Genomic DNA, 21,116 nt, shown 5'->3' on the forward strand with positions numbered 1-21,116 from the left:
AGGTAAGGACGACCAACAGAAGTCAGTCTTTGTCCTCGATTGATGTATATTAGAACCAATCAGAAAGACGGAAAGTAGCTGGTTCAGAAGCCAGTCTAATACCAAATGTTATTTTAGCAAATTTTTCTAACTGCTCTTAAAACCAATGTAACACAATATAGAAACCCCAAAAATATTTAGTAAAATGATTTAGCAATGTTTCAAGACCTTGCTTGTAGGCTTAGCGGCAGACAAGAAATAGACCATATAAAATACCAATTTGTTTATTTTAAAACAGTAAGGCTACATACAATAAGAGATCAGATAACAGAGAATTTGGATGTGTGTGTGTGTGAGCGACTATCATTGGTATTTATTAGGATCCCCATTAGCCACTGCAAACGCAGCAGCTACTCTTCCTGGGGTCCACATGAAACAACATAATACATAACATTATTAGTCAAGAACTGATCATGGTCATGTGTAAAGATCAAAGTCTAGTCTCTTGGAATTGTAGAACTGAGCGCTTCCCTGTTCAATCCTCCTGCAGTAAACACCATCTTTGAAATAGCCCTCATCCACCCAGCCCTGAAAGAGACAGAAAATAGGGATTACTGGGCAGAACCGGCCTGGCCTAATCCAGTATAACCAGGTACAGGATCATAAGGGAAGAAGGAAAATAAACTGTGTGACCACCAGGAAAACAGATCAGTAGCAGAATGGCAGGTACTGTTGATGTTCCTACCCATAGGACAGTTAATAGAGCAGAAGTACAGATACTACTGCCCTTAATTTATTGTCCATTATACTGTAATAGAAAATAGAGAGACAATTCAAACCTGCATCTGCTGACTGCTGAAGGGGCCGTAGAGTTCAGAATTCTCCTCTGTGTCCCATTTATACTCCCACATCACCTCATCACTCACTTAAGACAAACAAAATATGTTTACACATACATCTCAAAAGTCAACAAAAATAGCACCTGTAATAGTAGTGTAAATGGTTTGGAACCAGCTGACGGCAAACCAATTTACTCTCACTAACCCGTCTCATCATCCTGATCCTCTTTGTCCGGAGCTTTGACACTGTGCTTCTCGTCAATTTTGTCTGCAAACATGTCAAGCTCATCTTCTTCCTCCTCTCCATTTAAACTCCTCCCCACTGATTGCTGCTGGCTCTTCCCTTTCAGTGTGTAGGCCAGTTTTTCATATGTCTGCTGGTATATTTCAAACACTCCACTCCCAACCAGTCTGTCTGCCAGTGCCGTGAGCCTGTCCAGTTTTTCTGTATCCCTATTTGTTTCTTCTGCTTTCCCGTTCTCTCCCCTCTGCTTTCCCTTCTTACGCCCACCTAGGCCTCCAAGCCGGCGAAGCCCTGCGGCAACAGTCTCCCCAGGTAATAGCAGCTCCAACACAGCCTCTGTGAGCTGATGCTGGCTGTAGGATGCCAGGGGGTCCTCAACTGGCTCCTTTTCTTCTTCCATGTCTTCCTCTTCGTCACTGTCTGCCTGCTTCTCCTCTCGCTGTTTCTCTTCTTCTGCCTCATCTTCATCCCCCACTCTCCTCCTCCTCTTGGCTGCCAGACCTTTCTTCTTTCGTTTAGTAGGTTGCTCTCTTATTTTCACCTAAAGAGCGAGACAAATACATTACTTCACTGTGTGTAACATTTCTGCAGTGACAACTAATCAAATAACTAAAGACACAGTTACCCAGTCAATGTTGTCAAGCCAGTTGTCCCTGATCTCCTCATCCTTTTGACGTAGTAGTTTCCTTCAGAGTCAAAGTGCCCTTCTTGCATCTCCTCATCCAGGTTAAAGGGTGTGATGGGAACTCCCTCGTCACAGTTAATTGTTGCCCCCTCCTGACCTAAAACAAAACATGCACTTTTAGACATTAACAGGTAGACTCAGCGATATGACAGATGCAAAAACTAAACAGCATAGTGGATCAAATTGCCTAACAGCTGAGAGTGTTGAAGTGCAACGCTCAACTTCTCCGCTGATTTGGTCCTGTGGCTACCACGTTGTAATGGGTAAGGCGAACCCGTGCACATGGGGCGGCAGGGTAGCCTAGTGGTTAGAGCGTTGGACTAGTAACCGAAAGGTTGCAAGTTCGAATCCCCAAGCTGACAAGGTACAAATCTGTCGTTCTGCCCCTGAACAGGCAGTTAACCCACTGTTCCTAGGCCGTCATTGAAAATAAGAATTTGTTCTTAACTGACTTGCCTAGTAAAATAAAGGTTAAAAAAATGTTTAAAAAAATAAATAAAAATGTGTAGATACTGTGTGTCTTGCGTCTTACTCATCCCAATATCTGCAGTGCTGCTTGTGGCAATGCCATTTCTCAGAGTCTACCTTTAAATGACTGGAGTGCCAGGTCTCAGTTATGAAGACAATCAAATGGGTAAGACAAACCTTCCACATCGTCACTGGCCAATATGTTGTATTTGCTGCTCTTATCTCCATCTTCTTCCTCGTCCTCCTCGTCACTGTCCAGAGAATGTTTCCCCTTGAACCTGGAGCCCGGCCCAACCACATCCTCACATAACTGGTGAGATCCCAGGTGAGATAGCAAAGCAAACTGGTCAGTATAGAAAACCCACAAACAAATACCTCTAGCTAACACAAGTAACTGAAAGATTCTTACATCAAAAAGCATATTTGTGTTGGTCAGATGTAATTCGTATGTCCCACTCTATGCTGTTAAAAATTCATATAACACTGTACTTAAGATCTGAGAACAAGTGTTTGTGGCAGCACCTTTTTCTTTGGAACGTCCTCATCCAACAACTCTCCACCATCGCCGTCCCCAAACGTGACTTTTCTTTTTGACATTCTGTTGATGACAGAAGAGAAAACAAATCAAAATATACATGTTTGTAGTATACATGTCTATATATTACTGTACTATAATGAATCAAATGGAAGCAATCGTCTTAGCTAACTACTGCGCTAGCTAACTAAGGTTAGTTAGCGAGCTAACCATTTACTGAAGCCTTTGAATAAGTATGTTATCAATATTTAAGCGAATACACTATTCCACGTGACGTTAACTTACGTGATACGATTATCTCCACAATAGTGTGACTACTACAGCTATAGGTAGGTACATTTGTTTTGTTTTGCTAGCTGACTAACGTTACAGTACTAGCAGGTACCAAGAAAACAACGACACGTGCAGAGTTGGTAAGTAACGTTAAAGGGGCGTAAGTTAGCTAGCTTCACAACACCTTGCATGTATCTGAGAATGGATAAGGATAATTAACAATACCAAAAATACAACATGTATTTAAATGCAGATAGCTAAGGAAAACAAAAACTACCTCGCTGGCTATCGATACGAAAAGTCTGCAAGCGCCAATCAACTAAACAGGAAGTGATGTCGAACCTGATGCGTACAGTTCTGCGGCGTGTTCAAGAGGTGTCACGGTCACAAAAAGTTCTCTGAACAATTCAAAACGTTCGGCACCACAACGGGGTGTATTCAGAGTCTGTTCGTTTCGAAGTGTTTAAATGTTATGTAACGTATCCATGCAAGGCCATTTCATATGGGTGTTTGGGGGGTATTTGCCCCTAGAGACCAATTTATGGAAGGCTAATGACACTCCTCCTTTTCTTATGAGCCTTGTGTTGTTACCATGTTCAGGTAAGCATCATAGTATTTTTATCATCTTTGGGCTTCTATGATTTCAGTGCCAGCACAAGTTTTCCCTTGGTCGAGGTCAAATAACTCTCATTGTTCTCTAGTCCTTTTTTGTTTTTATTGTTCATAAAAATGCTTAATTTCAATAGGTAAAAACTGCAATGATAAAGCTCTGTTTATGTGGCTCTGGCCCTCATAACCACTCATGTTAATGTAGTGGTGCTATAGGGTCCAACTAGGCCTTAATGAGAGGATTCATTCTAGGTTATGAATCGATCACCAGAGGAAGTAAGGAACATTTAATCAACTTCAAGAACACATTTAATACAATTTGATATAGTAAGACTTTTTTTCTAAAGCATCATTGAGGATATTAACTTAACATTTTACACAGAACAGGGAAGTGAGGAAGAACACCCTCTCGATGTATACTATCTGGGTAGTAGGTGTGGACTTAAGCGTAGAGGGGAGAGAGAATATTGTGAGTCAGGGTTTTGTTTCAAGGAAGTGGGTTGAGTTATTTATATTTCAACACTTGTCCTCTAGTACCCAGTGGAGGACCTGTGTTCGTAACCTGAAACTTTATATTTAAACATTGTCTTATTCTAGATGTGTTGCAGTGAACACAAACTACTGTGGGAATTAGACTGAGAGGAACAAGTGAAGGTTTATGGCAGAAAATCTAAAACATATACAATTGGATGGATAGAGAGTGACCCTGAGAGGTAAGCTTGGATGACACATTACTCCTCCGCTAGACTGGCAAGAGATAGAGGTGGAAATTGTGTGTAGATTTAAGATCATTGTCATAAAGAATGGACTAGTTGAATACAGGATGATGGCAACTGGTTACTGGCAATGTTTCTTTACTGGTGAATAAGAAAGGAGGTATTATGACAGACAAACAAGGCTCAAAGGTTATGTGTCTGTACTACTGGTGCTGGATTGATATTATCAAGGATGCCTTTCATCCTCTACAGGATCCTCTCTTTGTTGGAGAACATTGTAATGAAGATCCATGAGAAGATTTTAACCCATTACCTATCCTGCACCTCACCGATAGATAAAGAAGGATACCTCTACAAAAAGGTTTTGTAAAACTTAACAGACACAAGCAAGAGACAAATTACATTATCAATATGCTGTGAGATTCTGTTATAACACAGTCTTCTCTTGGCCTTTTGCGTTTCCCTGTCTAATAATAATTATGTCTCAACTGATATTTGATATTTGAAGCTACTTTATTATTATCAATGTCAACCCCCCTATTGATATATCACTGACATAAATAGAACATTGAAGTGGAGGGCTTGTATAATGGCACTCATTTGGGTAAAATTATCCCTGTATTTATCTCTAACTATTCTGACTCTTTACAACTTCCCTTCATCAAAAATATTGTTACTTACTCCTCCCGTTCTCCATCTTTCACCCCACCACCCTGGCATCTTCCTCTTACACATACCACATCAGAAAGAGAGGACCTCCTCCTACCAGAGGCGCTGGTTTGTCCTGAAAGCCAATCTCCTGTTCTACCAGGAGCGTCTGGCAGATCGAGACCTGCTGTGGGTTATTGTTCTAGAGGGCTCTGCTGTCCAGCGCTGTGAGTCTGAGGGAGAGCTGGGTCAAAGCCCTGCTCACAGCCAGCCACTGTTACCTTTCACTGCTGGTCAGAGACCTGGGGAAGCAGTATGAAGGTGAGTGTGTGGAGAAAGTGTGGTGTGTGTGTGTGTATTGTTGTATTCATGCTTCAAAAATATGTGTTCCTTTCCTGCCTCTCAACCTGTATTCTTTTGTCACTAAGCAGAGGCTAAACGCCAAGCTGGCCCTGCTGAATCCCATCCACGAACCACTGTGACTGGTCCAGGCTCAATGTGCCTTACCCAATCCATGACTTACCTGAACTCATGCTCCTCCTCCTTCCTCATGCCAGGACCAGCGAGGAGAGAAGGGGGAAGCCATAGTGCCAGTAATGTATTACAAGCCCCTCCAATCCCCAGCAACGTGATCAATAAGAGGTCCCCTAAGCATTGGCCCAAGAGAAACGCACATGTCACACCGATAAATGGACCAGCACCACCATATGGGGAATGGCCACAAGTGGACTTTGATCCTCTAGTGGATTTCACCAAGCTACATGATTACTATGGAGAGGAGGTGAAGCAGCTGAGAGCTGATTGGCTGAGGAGGAGGCAGGAGGAAGAGGAGCACCTTGAGGAGGATCTCATTGACCTGAGTGAACACTGACCCACAGAGATTAGACAGTCACCACTCTGGTTATTTTGATGAGGACTTTGGTGTGAATGCCAGTAATCTGAAATAAGAAAGGGACTTTATAATTTGAGGAACTAGAGCATTAAAGAAGAACTAGTCACCTAGTTCATCATGATGGGATTATAGTCCTATGAAGTTGATGATGACCCTCAGAATGTCTTGTCACAAAGCAGAGACTCATCATCAAACTCATAGGACTGTCACCCTTAGTGGTGTTGCAAACAACCGGATACAGCCCTGATGTGGGAACTCTGCTTGGGTGTTTCTTTTGCACCTACTACGTTAGGTTATAGGACTATAATCAGCTCATGCTGTATACACAGGTGACTGGTTCCTCTTAAACTCTCTAGTTCCTCAAATGATAGTCACTTACTTATTTCAGAGTACTGGCACGCCTACTGGTTTGTCTGTTACTGTTTGTAAATTATCATTAAAATCACTGGTATATTTTCTAGGTAATATTGATGGTAAGTGTGAAGCTTAACTTTCTGTCAGCAATCAGGGTAGTTATGCAATATTGAAGCAAAGAGCTTCCAGTCGAAGCTCGCATCCACTACAAGACCATGGTGCTAACCTACGGAATAGCAAGATAAACTGCCCCTCTCTACCTTCAGGCTATGCTCAAAAACTACACCCCAACCCTAGCACTCCGCTCTGCCACCTCAGGTTTCATGGCCCTCCCACCCCTACAGGAGGGCAGCTCCCGATCAGCCCTGTCCAAGCTCTTCTCTGTCCTGGCACCACAGTGGTGGAACCAGCTTCCCCCTGAAGCTAGGACAGCAGAGTCCCTGCCCATTTTCCACAAAATCTGAAACCCTACCTCTTAAACAGTAACTTAAATAAACAGTATCCTCACCTCGACCACCCCCCCCCCAAAAAACAACAACAACACAGCAACACTTCATCAGCGCTTGACCCCCCCTTCCAGCTCTGCTTCTACTGATAGCTATGTTATTGAGGAAATATGTACTTTATATTCCTGTGATATGTGGTTGTCCCACCATGCTATCTTAAGATGAATGTAGGTCTGGATAAGAGCATCTGCTGAATGACTAAAATGTAAAAACATCCTTGTGATGTGTTAAACTTCATATATATTGATGTGTTGTTACACACTGTCAAGTAAAGGACTCACATCCCGGTTTAACAAAATAATAAGTTACAGTGCAGCACTATATAATTAGGTGTATATCCTTCATGTTAAATGTATCCATTATTTTTAAGCAACTTTAATGCGCCAAAGGTTGATGCAGCTCAGCCATGCTGTACCACCAGAGGGTGCTACAAACACTAGCTGTGAATTAAACCATTAATGTCCACTGATTAAAAAGTGTGACAAGACTCATTTTAATTCAATCATAATATTGTTATAGAGAGAGACATAAGTATCAAAGAGCCCTCTCTGGTATTGCCCTGATGGGACATCCATCCACCAGCCAACATGTAACACATTCAGTTGAAAAACCAAGAGATGAAAAGTGAGCTAATATTAACAGGACCAATGTAGTCTCTCATGACAGATGTGAGATTTGGATCTGCGTTCTGAGATAAGGATATATGAGGATTAATATAATGTACACTAGTGAGACACCAGTGGTAAAATCAGCAAGTTACATATTTAAGAATATCAGATCAACGGATCAAACTGAAGTTCACACGGTGGGCAGGTATCCTAGCGGTAAAGAGCATTGGGCCAATAACCCAAAGGTTGCTGGGTCTAATCCCTGAGCTGACTAGGTGAAAAATCTGTGAATGTGCCTTTGAGCAAGGCTCACATCCATATTTGCTTTGGGTCAGCTAAAAGTTGAAACTTTAACCTTTTAAGTTGAAGTGTGAAAGTGGTTTTCTATGTGCGTCTCAAAGATGAGACTTTGGCATCACCACATAGCAGAAATTCATACCAATCGTCTAGAATGTGATAGATTTGTCCAGGGGAATCACCACATAGCAGAAATTCATATCAATCATCTAGAATGTGATAGATTTGTCCAGGGGAATCACCACATAGCAGAAATTCATATCAATCATCTAGAATGTGATAGATTTGTCCAGGGGAGCGTGGAAGTGTGTCACCTTACACAAAGCACATACATCTGTATATTAACACCTCCTCACACTGTGACAGGATATAAACAAGCCATAAGGTGTAACCCAGGGCTGTTCAATTCCCTTCCTGGAGGGCCAAAACACTTTGTTTCTACCTGGTTGTTAATCGCACTCACCTGGTGTCCCAGGTCTGAATTAGTCCCTTATTAGAAGGAGAGGATGTAAGTCAGAAGTATTTTGGCCCTCCAAGACCGACATTGAACACCCCTAGTAACCTGTCTTATAATAAAGTAGGCTATGTGCACTCTATATAAGGACGTATGGGGTCCTGTTACAGAACTGTGGGTAGATAATGTATGGTACACCATATGACCATGCATCCTTGAATGTAACTTCCCTGGTTAAATAAACTAAAGCATCATTGAAAATGACTTTACTTTACACTTTACCATGGCAATAACAAGGCATATCAGAGGTCATAGAACAACACAGACAACCAACGGCAGGTTACAGGCCCTACCCTAGTCTCCCGACACTGGGGAAGCTTCTCACCTGTCTGGCGGCACTTTGGGTTTAAGTTGTTTAACATTTAAAAAAATCAAAGACACCAGACTGGAATATATAAAAACAACTAGAATAGTGGATGAACTATGGATGGACAGTTTTAAAATTGATGATGAGTGGGGGGGGACAAGTTTCCTTTGCTATTTTGGTCTTTCTCAGCTGTCCCTCATATATATTCTCCTAAGAGCTCCTCCTGTACCCTCAGTCCCCCTCCCTGTGAACCCCTCCAACATGGCATTAGGAGTGGAGCACTTGAGGAGGGAGAGAGAGCTGGTGTGTGTGTTTTTGTTTATGAGTCCACAAGGAAACATGCTATTTTAGGCTTACGGGTTAGGTTTTGGGTTAGGGTTACAATTGGGGTTAGGGTTACAATTAAGGCTAGGAGTTTTGGTTTGATATAGGTTTAAGGTTAGGGGTTTAGGAATAAAGTTAGGGCTATGGTTAGGTTCAAGGTTAGGGTAAATAGGATTTAGGATGGGAATCAATTCTTTGGTCACCACAAGGATAGCAATACAAAACTGTGTGTGTGTGGGGGGGCAGTCTGACTTTCTGTGTGTGTGTGGCACTATGAAAGCAAATGAAAGTGTGTGCATCACTAAAGTAATAATAAAACCTAGGAGAAAAAAAGGGCATTGGTCAGAAGTTGACAGTGCCTGAAGTTTCTTGGGTTTTTGCCAAATGTTAACAACATGAGGTTGGTTTTAGGGAGTATAGTTTCTTTAGCACTCCTGCCACTGATGGTAAAACCTCTTAACGGGATCCTTGTACTAATCAAATTAGCTAAATAAAAAAAAATCCCTTTAAAAATACGTCTGTTTAAGCTTGAGATATCTGAATTGTTTTGGGATGGGCTGCGTCTCCAATCCATCGCACTCGCCGATGTCGGCCTTCTGCATCTGCAGTGGAAAGTGACGGAGCTACAGCGGTGTTTGTCAGTCTTCTTGCAAAAATGTCTGTAGCATCCAATTAATGTTACTAGTTTGAAAGTAATTTCCTGAGCTTTCTTGTATCTCTCAGATATAGGACAGACACTTTAAAACATGCTTCCTTTTTTTGCCATGTATGAATATGTTATTCAATGCGTTTCTATGGGCTAATAGCAAAAGGTCAAATTCAATGTTCCATCAAATAATAAAATACTGTATATAAACACACATTACACAGGAGGCTGCTGAGGGTTGGATGGCCCATAATAATGGCTGGAACGGCACAAATGGAAGGGCATCAAACACATGGAAACCATACATTAGATACCATTCCATAAAATCAGCTCCAGCCATTACTACAAGCCTGTCCTCCCCAATTAAGGTGCCACCAACCAACTGTCATACAGTGTGTATATATATATATATAAATGGTTATAAATAACCAGTCAAAGGTTTGGACACACCTACTCATTCAAGGGTTTTTTTTTTTTGATTTGTTTAACACTTTTTTGGTTACTACATGATTCCAAATGTGTTATTTCATAGCGTTGATGTCTTCACTATTATTCTACAATGTAGAAAATAGTAAAAATAAAGAATAACACTGGAATGAGTAGGTGTGTCCAAACTCCTGACTGGTACTCTATATACAGTGCATTCAGAAAGTTTTCAGACCCCTTGACTTTTTTCACATTCTGTTACATTACAGCCTTACTCTAAAATCTATATTTTTTAAATGATATCCTCATCAATCTACACACAATACCCCATAATGAAAAAGCAAAATCAGATTCTTGGAAATGTTTGAAAATGTATACCAAATAAAAAACTGAAATATAACATTTACTTAAAAGTATTCTGACCCTTTACTCAGTACTTTGTTGAAGCACCTTTGGCAGCAATTAAAGTTTTGAGTCTTCTTGGGTATAACCCAACAAGCTTGGCACACCTGTATTTGGAGTTTCCCATTCTTTTCTGCAGATCCTCTCAAGCTCTGTCAGGTTGGATGGGGAGTGCCACTGCACAGCTATTTTCAGGTCTCTCCAGAGATGTTTGATTGGGTTTAAGTCCGGGCTCTGGCTGGGCCACTCAAGGAAATTCAGAGTCTTGTCCCGAAGCCACACCTGCGTAGTCTTGGTCTTTCGTCCAGACGTGACACTTGGCATTCAGGCAGAAGAGTTCAATCTTGGATTCATCAGACCAGAGAATCTTGTTTCTCATCAAATCAAATGTATTTATATAGCCCTTCGTACATCAGCTGATATCTCAAAGTGCTGTACAGAAACCCAGCCTAAAATCCCAAACAGCAAGCAATGCAGGTGTTGAAGTACGTTGGCTAGGAAAAACTCCCTAGCAAGGCCAAAACCTAGGAAGAAACCTAGAGAGGACCCAGGCTATGAGGGGTGGCCAGTCCTCTTCTGGCTGCGCCAGGTAGAGATTATAACAGAGCATGGCCAAGATGTTCAAATGTTCATAAATGACCAGCATGGTCAAATAATAGGTCTGGGACAGGTAGCATGTCCGGTGAACAGGTCAGGATTCCATAGCCACAGGCAGAACAGTTGAAACTGGAGCAGCAGCATGGCCAGGTGGACTGGGGACAGCAAGGAATCATCATGCCAGGTAGTCCTGAGGCATGGTCCTAGGGCTCAGGTCCTCCGAGAGAGAGAAAGAAAGAGAGAACGAGAGAATTAGAGAGAGCATACTTAAATTCACACAGGACACCGGATAAGACAGGAGATGTACTCCAGATATAACAAACTGACCCTAGCCCCCCGACACATAAACTACTGCAGCATAAATACTGGAGGCTGAGACAGGAGGGGTCAGCAGACACCGTGGCCCCATCCGATGATACCCCCGGACAGGGCCAAACAGGAAGGATATAACCCCACCCACTTTGCCAAAGCACAGCCCCCACACCACTAGAGGGATATCTTCAACCACCGACTTACCATCCTGAGACAAGGCTGAGTATAGCCCACAAAGATCTCCGCCACGGCACAACCCAAGGGGGGGCGCCAACCCAGACAGGAAGATCACATCAGTGACTCAACCCACCCAAGTGACGCACCACTCCTAGGGATGGCATGAAAGGGCACCTGTAAGCCAGTGACTTAGCCCCTGTAATAGGGTTAGAGGCAGAGAATCCCAGTGGAAAGAGGGGAACCGGACAGGCTGAGACAGCAAGGGCAGTTCGTTGCTCCAGAGCCTTTTCGTTGACCTTCACACTCCTGGGCCAGGCTACACTCAATCATATGACCCACTGAAGAGATGAGTCTTCAGTAAAGACTTAAAGGTTGAGATCGAGTTTGCGTCTCTCACATGGGTAGGCAGACCATTCCATAAAAATTGAGCTCTATAGGAGAAAGCCCTGCCTCCAGCTGTTTGCTTAGAAATTCTAGGGACAATTAGGAGGCCTGCGTCTTGTGACTGTAGCGTACGTGTAGGTATGTACGGCAGGACCAAATCAGAGAGATAGGTAGGAGCAAGCCCATGTAATGCTTTGTAGGTTAGCAGTAAAACCATGAAATCAGCGCTTGCCTTGACAGGAAGCCAGTGTAGGGAGGCTAGCACTGGAGTATTATGATTAGGATTCCAACAGCCGTATTTAGCACTAACTGAAGTTTATTTAGTGCTTTATCCGGGTAGCCAGAAAGTAGAGCATTGCAGTAGTCTAACCTAGAAGTAACAAAAGCATGGATTAATTTTTCTGCATTATTTTTGGACAGAAAGTTTCTGATTTTTGCAATGTTACGTAGATGGAAAAAAGCTGTCCTTGAAACAGTCTTGATATGTTCTTCAAAAGAGAGATCAGTGTCCACGCCGAGGTCCTTCACAGTTTTATTTGAGACGACTGTACAACCATTAAGATTAATTGTCAGATTCAACAGAAGACCTCTTTGTTTCTTGGGACCTAGAACAAGCAGCTCTGTTTTGTCTGAGTTTAAAAGTAGAAAGTTTGCTGCCATCCACTTCCTTATGTCTGAAACACAGGCTTCTAGCGAGGGGCTTCACCATGTTTCATTGAAATGTACAGCTGTGTGTCATCCACATAGCAGTGAAAGTTAACATTATGTTTTCGAATGACATCCCCAAGAGGTAAAATATATAGTGAAAACAATAGTGGTCCTAAAACGGAACCTTGAGGAACACCGAAATGTACAGTTGATTTGTCAGAGGACAAGCCATTCACAGAGACAAACTGATATCTTCTGACAGATAAGATCTAAACCAGGCCAGAACTTGTCCGTGTAGACCAATTTGGGTTTCCAATCTCTCCAAAAGAATGTGGTGATCGATGGTATCAAAAGCAGCACTAAGGTCTAGAAGCACAAGGACAGATGCAGAGCCTCGGTCTGAATCCATTAAAAGGTCATTTACCACCTTCACAAGTGCAGTCTCAGTGCTATGATGGGGTCTAAAACCAGACTGAAGCATTTCGTATACATTGTTTGTCTTCAGGAAGGCAGTGAGTTGCTGCGCAACAGCCTTTTCTAAAAATTTTGAGAGGAATGGAAGATTCGATATAGGTGGATAGTTTTTTATATTTTCTGGGTCAAGGTTTGGCTTTTTCAAGAGAGGCTTTATTACTGCCACTTTTAGTGAGTTTGGTACACATCCGGTGGATAGAGAGACGTTTATTATGTTCAACATAGGAGGGCCAAGCACAGGAAGCAGCTCTTTCAGTAGTTTAGTTGCAATAGGGTCCAGTATGCAGCTGGAAGGTTTAGAGGCCATGATTTATTTTTAACTCTGCCTAGGTCCTGGCAGAGTTGTGCAGACTAAGGACAACTGAGCTTTGAAGGAATACGCAGATTTAAAGAGGAGTCCGTAATTTGCTTTCTAATATTCATGATCTTTTCCTCAAAGAAGTTCAGGAATTTATTACTGCTGAAGTGAAAGCCATCCTCACTTGGGGAATGCTGCTTTTTAGTTAGCTTTGCGACAGAATCAAAAATAAATTTGGGATTGTTCTTGTTTTCCTCAATTAAGTTGGAAAAATAGGATGATCGAGCAGCAGTAAGGGCTCTTCGATACTGCATGTTACTGTCTTTCCAAGCTAGTCGGAAGACTTCCAGTTTGGTGTAGCAGCAGTAAGGGCTCGTCGATACTGCACGGTACTGTCTTTCCAAGCTAGTTGGAAGATTTCCAGTTTGGTGTGGCGCCATTTCCAATTTTCTGGAAGCTTCAGAGCTCGGGTATTTTCTATATACCAGGGAGCTAGTTTCTTATGAGAAATGTTTTTAGTTTTTAGGGGTGCAACTGCATCTAGGGTATTGCGCAAGGTTAAATTGAGTTCCTCAGTTAGGTGGTTAACTGATTTTTGTCCTCTGACATCCTTGGGTAGGCAGAGGGAGTCTGAAAGGGCATCAAGGAATCTTTGTGTTGTCTGTGAATTTATAGCACGACTTTTGATGCTCCTTGGTTGGGGTCTGAGCAGATTATTTGTTGCAATTGCAAACATAATAAAATGGTGGTCCGATAGTCCAGGATTATGAGGAAAAACATTAAGATCCACAACATTTATTCCCTGGGACAAAACTAGGTCCAGAGTATGACTGTGACAGTGAATAGGTCCAGAGACATGTTGGACAAAACCCACTGAGTCGATGATGGCTCCGAAAGCCTTTTGGAGTGGGTCTGTGGACTTTTCCAACGTGAATGTTAAAGTCACCAAAAATTAGACTATTATCTGCTATGACTACAAGGTCCGATAGGAATTCAGGGAACTCAATGAGGAACGCTGTATATGGCCCAGGAGGCCTGTAAACAGTAGCTATAAAAAGTGATTGAGTAGGCTGCATAGATTTCATGACTAGAAGCTCAAAAGACGAAAACGTCTTTTTTTTTTTTGTAAATTGAAATTTGCTATCGTAAATGTTAGCAACACCTCCGCCTTTGCGGGATGCACGGGGATATGATCACTAGTGTAGCCAGGAGGTGAGGCCTCATTTAACACAGTAAATTCATCAGGCTTAAGCCATGTTTCAGTCAGGCCAATCACATCAAGATTATGATCAGTGATTAGTTCATTGACTATAATTGCCTTTGAAGTAAGGGATCTAACATTAAGTAGCCCTATTTTGAGATGTGAGGTATCACGATCTCTTTCAATAATGACAGGAATGGAGGAGGTCTTTATCCTAGTGAGATTGCTAAGGCGAACACCGCCATGTTTAGTTTTACCCAACCCAGGTCGAGACACAGACACAGTCTCAATGGGGATAGCTGAGCTGACTACACTGACTGTGCTAGTGGCAGACTCCACTAAGCTGACAGGCTGGCTAACAGCCTGCTGCCTGGCCTGCACCCTATTTCATTGTGGAGCTAGAGGATTTAGAGCCCTGTCTATGTTGGTAGATAAGATGAGAGCACCCCTCCAGCTAGGACTCTCATGGTCTGAGAGTCCTTTAGGTGCCTCTTGGCAAACTCCAAGCAGGCTGTCATGTGTATTTTACTGAGCAGTGGCTTCTGTCTGGCCACTCTACCATAAAGGCCTAATTGGTGGAGTGCTGCAGAGATGGTTGTCCTTCTGGAAGGTTCTCCCATCTCCACAGAGGAATTCTGGAGCTCTGTCAGAGGGAACATCGGGTTCTTGGTCATCTCCCTGACCAAGGCCCTTCTCCCCCTCTTCCTCTAGGAAGAGTCTTGGTGGTTCCAAACTTCTTCCATTTAAGAATAAAGGAGGCCACTGTGTTCTTGGGGACCGTCAATACTGCAGAATTCTTTGGTACCCTTCCCCAGATCTGTGCTTCGACACAGTCCTGTCTCTATGGACAATTCCTTCAACCTCATTGCTTGGTTTTTGCTTTGACATGCACTGTCAACTGTGGGACCTTTATATAGACAGATGTGTGGCTTTCCAAATCTTGTCCAATCTATTGAATTTACCACAGGTGGACTCCAATCAAGTTGTAGAAACATCTCAAGGATGATCAATGGAAACAGGATGCACCTGAGCTCAATTTTGAGTCTCATAGCAAAGGGTCTGAATACTTATAAGGTATTTAAAAAAATATGTTTAATACATTTGCTAAATTTTCAACAATAATTTTTGTTATTTTCTTTGTCATTATGGGGTATTGTGTGTAGATTGACAAGGGGGAAAATGAATGGAATCCATTTTAGAATAAAGCTGTTTGAATACTTTCCGATTGCACTGTATTATATATATATATATATATATATATATATATATATATATATATATATATATATATATATATATATATATATATATATATATATATATATAAATATTATTTGTTTTATTATTGTTATTTAATGAAACATTGAATTTGGCCTTTTGCTATTAACTCAGATATATACCACTACAGAGGTCCTTAAATTCAAAATTAAATAGCCGAATGGTCCTTGGTATAACCATCTTACAACTCCATATGTTAGCCTAATAGAAACCAATCTCGGGCCCTTCGACTCTAGAGGGATTATGGGAGACCCCACTACCGACACCAATTAACATAGTCTAATATACACAAACACTGTACCAGTGTTCCCAAAATATTCATGCATTGACAGTATTTTATGTAATGACATTACACATGCATGCTGGACAGTGCAGTGCCATGCAAAATATGAGAAGGCCGTTTCAATTGCCTGTGGAAATCGCTGGACATATGAACATAGAAAGTGTAGACAGAGAAATATATCTACCCATGCATGCACATGCATAAAAATGTACATTTCAAGTCGCTGAGAGCACAAAATGTGTTTATTTAAGCCTTTAATATTGTAATGGAAAAACTAAAGTCAATGATAGGTTGATGTGCCACACTGAAGGGTGATGGTGATGGAGTCTATGGAGGGGTGGGACGGTACCAAGATGTGTCCAGCCAGCCAGCAGTCCATCAAGCCTTTTACGTCCTGAATGTCCATATTAGTCCACGTGGGACACTAAACGTATGGCCTGGTCCCTGTTGTATCGGGTTCCCTTCATTCCAAGACTCCTGGGTCTATTTCTGATCTCCTGTAAGGTGATAGCTTGTCGCTTAACTTTTGCTTCAAACTCATCCCTCTCTCTCCCTCTCTCCCTCTCTCTGCCTCTACAAATCCAAACTTGAGGCTGTGGCTAAAGTTAGCGCGGTCTACAGAGGTATATAAGCCCCCGAGGATAGGGGTTTAATGCGGCTTCACATCAGTCTCTTCTCTTGTTGACCATCCAAACCTCCATACATACCGTCTCGAGATGGTGAGTAACACCGGTCCTCACTTTCTGACTGCTCACCTGTCCACTACTCTGTGTGCTGTCGATGGGAACCTCCAGGAATAACACAGCATTTCCAGATTTTCTTGTTTTTCTATTTTAAGCTTTTTTGCTAGATTGAAAAATAAATTATGGAACAACTTTTTAAAACTCAACTATACTTTTTTGGGTGGTGACATTTTTAGACATTTTGTGTAAAGCTGTTCCTGGATATACAATATCATTCACAAGATCTAAACATTTTGTTAACACTTTATTAACAACATTTATATAAAACATGCTGTAAAAGGTTAGCTACCTGAGGAAAATGTATGTTTTATTACATCCACATTCAAAAACATCCTCCTCTGTCCTGAGCCAGAGAAAGAATGTTCCTTAACTGATCTGAGAACATTTCAAGAGCTAGGTAGTAAGGGATGTTAAACTACATTTAAGACATAGTGGCAGGATTTAATTCACCCCACATCACACTGATAGTCAAAGCTAGATAGCAGATGCTAGATGGCGGACGGAACAGTGTACTGGACCTACACACAAGGACATCCTTTCACCTGTCGCTGACCAGGAACAGCTTGACACTGAAGTCAAAGGTCACTAATTGGCCTCCTGAGGGCTACAGCTGAAGTATGAACAGACCTAGAAGGTCCCATTGTTAAGCAGTTGATGTGTTTGTCCTTCAGGCACCCAAGAAGGCCAAGAGGAGGGGAGCAGCAGCAGAGGGCGGTTCCTCCAACGTGTTCTCCATGTTTGAGCAGAGCCAGATCCAGGAGTACAAGGAGGTGAGGATTTCTTAACACACTATGCAACACCTCATCACTTTTACTTACACCTTCAAATGTCAATGGGATAGATTTCCTTTCAACTCCCTATCTGGGCTGAGAGTGAGTGACTCTAGTCTGGCCACCGGTCAGTTTCATTGTAACCTAATTCTGCTGTAGAGTGGCTGAAATAGTTGCTAACACTGAAACAGACAGGCACAGCGGCTAAATTGATACTGTTATAATCATGAGTCAATCAAGGCGTACTGTTTTCCTTATTTCATTAAAGGAGCGAACCCCAAATTAGATTTAGGTGGCTGGCCTCTGATTGGTAAATTCTCAGTGCAGTTGCTATTTTGTCTGCCCCCCCCAAAGAATGTCATGAGGAGAAGATCTGAAGTTTCTGTAACCTTTTGAAGCTCTCCAGGCCTCCCTCTCGTCTGAGCCTTCAGCTGTCACTCAACCTCTCATCTTAAGTCCTCTGCTGCTGAGGGCTGCATGTTTAAGTATGGCAGGACAACTGGGCCCTGGCTGGCACTCTGCATACAGAGGAGAGGGGAAGGGCAGTGGGGCGGGGATGAATGGGGGTGACTGGGGGTGGACAGGGGGAGAACAGGTGGGGACAGAGGGGAACAGAAGAGGTGGGGGGGGCACCTTCTTGAGCTTCTGATAAGGTCTAGAGTTTGGAAGGCAGGTTAGTGTACCTGTTTATGAGGAGAGGAAGGTTGGAGAGGTGAACGGTGTGTAGATGAAAGACGGAGGGTAGAAAGTGGAAGGAGTGTAGGGAAGGATACTGTGTGTATGGAAGGATGGATAAGGTCAGGAAATAGGGATCTGGCAGTAGGTGGAAGATTGTATATGATAGTATGTGTTTTCAAAAGTGTTGTCAAGGGATATGGGCACAGACTTGACGGAGGGAATTCTTGCTGCTGTAAGTGATACAGACTTCTTAAGTATCACTTGGGGAATGTCTGATATCATCATTGGGACCGTCTTAACACTTTGTAAGGATGGGGGGAGTGTGTGCATGTGTGTGAGTCAGGAAGATGGATTACCAGCGGCTTTTTTAAGTTCAAGATCAACCATGGGGGTCCTCTTGGGTTTCATAGACGTAAGAGATGAGGTCCAGAGACAGGCTGGGACAGTGGAAGAAGGATTTAACAGGTGTAACTTAATGAGCTCTCCCTAAATGAACGTGTAAGAATTTAAATTTCTTCTGTTCTTTTTAGGTCTCGCCTAACAAGGGTTACATAGCATTGTGACATAAATATGCAGCACCTGACACTTAAATGACCATAGTTGACAGAGGTGTCTCTAAGTTGTATGGAGTGCACATGCTACCCACGTCCCACAAAACACAGGACTGAACCCCTCCTTCTCCATGTCCTACTACGCACAGGACTGAACCCCTCCTTCTCCATGTCCTACTACGCACAGGACTGAACCCCCCTCCATGTTCCACTACGCACAGGACTGAACCCCCCCACGTCCTACTACGCACAAGACTGAACCCACCCTCCTCCATGTCCCACTTGGGATGACAACTTGGCAGACTCTGGTGACTGGTGTTCATGTCATGCCAGACATTATCTGTCTTCCTCACTTCTTCCCTCCCTCCTTCCCTCCTTCTCAGGCTTTCACAATCATTGACCAGAACAGAGACGGTATTATCAGCAAGGATGACTTGAGGGACGTGCTGGCATCAATGGGTGAGCAAGGGTTACATTTAAGACATTTTAAGATTCTGAGGACGTATGTGACTGACTTGTCTCTATTAAAAGTGTGCCTTAGTATGTCCACAATGTCCTATATGTACTGTATATGTGTGTGTGTGTGTGTGTGTGTGTGTGTGTGAGAGAGAGAGAGAGAGAGAGATAGATAGATAGATAATGGTTCTAGCTAACCTCCACTCCCTCCCTGCTCTGTAGGCCAGTTGAATGTGAAGAATGAGGAGCTGGAAGCCATGGTCAAGGAGGCCAGCGGCCCCATCAACTTCACCGTCTTCCTCACCATGTTCGGAGAGAAGCTCAAGGGTGGGTCTATAACTCACTGTACTTGCTTGCTTTATTTCTGTTGCACATCTTCTAATTTCTTAATTTGACTCTGTTAGGCTCACTGTCTAACTTGTTATAATCGCTTCAAAGTGTTAGTGGCTTTCTAAGTACACTTCCATATCTGAGGACATTGCATGTGTCTTGCTGCCAGTGTAACATGCCTGACTGGCGCTTTGTGTGTCTCAGGGGCTGATCCCGAGGATGTCATCGTTAGTGCTTTCAAGGTCCTGGACCCCGATGCTACCGGTTTCATCAAGAAGGACTTGTGAGAATATTTCCTTCCTTATTTTACAGTTGTAGTAATGAGTGCACTCCATAACAGAATCCACAGCTTCATGAATGTTTCTGACTTTGTCTCCCTCTCTCTCTAGCCTTCAGGAGCTCCTGACCACTCAGTGCGACAGGTTCTCTGCAGAGGAGGTGAATACATTTCTAATCATTCAGTTTGAATATCATCATGATCTCTCGTTGTCCCTTGACTTGGCGAGTGGCTGACCCTCCTTCTCCTCCCCTCAGATGAAGAACCTGTGGGCTGCCTTCCCCCCAGATGTGGCCGGCAACGTAGACTACAAGCAAATCTGCTACGTCATCACACACGGAGAGGAGAAGGAGGAGTAATGAAACAGACAGAAGAAAAGAAAACAGCCTCCCTTGCCATTCTACCTTCCTGCTCCTCTCTTCTTCCTTCTATTCTCTCATACCTTCCTTCTCTTTATGTGTACTCATGTGCTCTGTCTCTCACTCACACAAATTCTCTAAAAGACTCGTCTCCACTCAAGACATTTGTGTGAGAGCGGGTGCTCATGGGTTGTCTATGTTTGTTCGTGGGGATATGGGATTATTTTCAATAAAAATGATCTTTTAACATCTCCATCTCTTTCTCATCCGCTTTCCCTTCCCTTAACCCTCTTCCTCCTTTTCATCTCTTACTCCTATCATTGGTTGTTTCCCCAGTCTCTCTGTTAGAAGAAATGCACACAGCAAGTTGTATTCCACTGCTGTGGTATGGATGTGTAAACCCCAAGGTGAAAAGGAGCACCAGTCTTTGCCTCGGCTGCAACAGCTGAGGTTAGACCTGGAAGTCCTTTCACTCCCCCTTAATTTAACCCTCAGGTGGGCAAATAAACCAAACAGAGGGATATCGTTCTATAAATATTGTAGATGTTATCTCCTGTAGATAAGGTGGGAAAATAGGAGATATTCTAAGAAGGAATGAGGCTAGAGAAAAACATAGTCTCCTTAAAGTGACGGCTACGTTTTTCTCAAGAAGTGAAAGGCTGCTCGAGAGAAGAGAAAGGACCCAAAGAAAACACTTGTCTTCACCTCCTTTCCCTCCTCCCTTTCCTCCTTTAGTTCTACCTCTTTGTTTTCTATAAGCTCCTTTGTTTTCTGCACCTGGACTAGCTTTAGTCTGCCAGAAACTCCTCTGTAACGAATAAAAGGGACTAACTGTGAATAAAAGCTCTTATCTTTTGTACACTAGTGTCTCTGTTCATGAGTGGTTCTGGTAGAGTGGGATTGAGAAACAACAGGGCTGGTGTGGGTGTATTTCCTGTGCTGTGTGCATTGGGGGAAGAAATACAAATTGTCTGAGACACAACCAAAATCTTATCCGCAGACTAGGCCCATTTGTAAAGACAGCATTC

The 21,116-nt window shown here is 42.8% G+C and overlaps 2 protein-coding genes and 1 pseudogene across 2 annotated transcripts; 2 read left to right on the plus strand and 1 right to left on the minus strand.

Annotated features, from left to right (window-relative positions):
- Positions 1 to 247: 247 nt before the first annotated feature.
- On the minus strand, positions 248 to 3,381 carry LOC112258971 (CD2 antigen cytoplasmic tail-binding protein 2). The gene is given in 8 exon segments (XM_024433651.2): positions 248 to 567; positions 819 to 904; positions 1,024 to 1,603; positions 1,688 to 1,734; positions 1,737 to 1,844; positions 2,393 to 2,525; positions 2,738 to 2,813; positions 3,301 to 3,381. Coding segments are annotated over 7 exon segments (1,140 nt in total). The 5' UTR covers position 2,813; positions 3,301 to 3,381; the 3' UTR covers positions 248 to 456.
- On the plus strand, positions 3,328 to 6,778 carry LOC112258972 (annotated as a pseudogene).
- Positions 6,779 to 16,486: 9,708 nt separating this feature from the next.
- Positions 16,487 to 20,947, plus strand: LOC112258967 (myosin regulatory light chain 2, skeletal muscle isoform type 2). The gene is made up of 7 exons (XM_024433647.2): positions 16,487 to 16,643; positions 17,339 to 17,437; positions 19,050 to 19,125; positions 19,345 to 19,449; positions 19,657 to 19,735; positions 19,842 to 19,890; positions 19,987 to 20,947. Exons 1-7 carry the CDS (start codon positions 16,641 to 16,643, stop codon positions 20,086 to 20,088), a joined length of 513 nt encoding a protein of 170 aa, XP_024289415.1. The 5' UTR covers positions 16,487 to 16,640; the 3' UTR covers positions 20,089 to 20,947.
- The last annotated feature ends 169 nt before the right edge of the window (positions 20,948 to 21,116 follow it).

This window comes from Oncorhynchus tshawytscha, linkage group LG27 (assembly GCF_018296145.1).
Source record: "Oncorhynchus tshawytscha isolate Ot180627B linkage group LG27, Otsh_v2.0, whole genome shotgun sequence".
Lineage (NCBI taxonomy): Eukaryota > Metazoa > Chordata > Actinopteri > Salmoniformes > Salmonidae > Oncorhynchus > Oncorhynchus tshawytscha.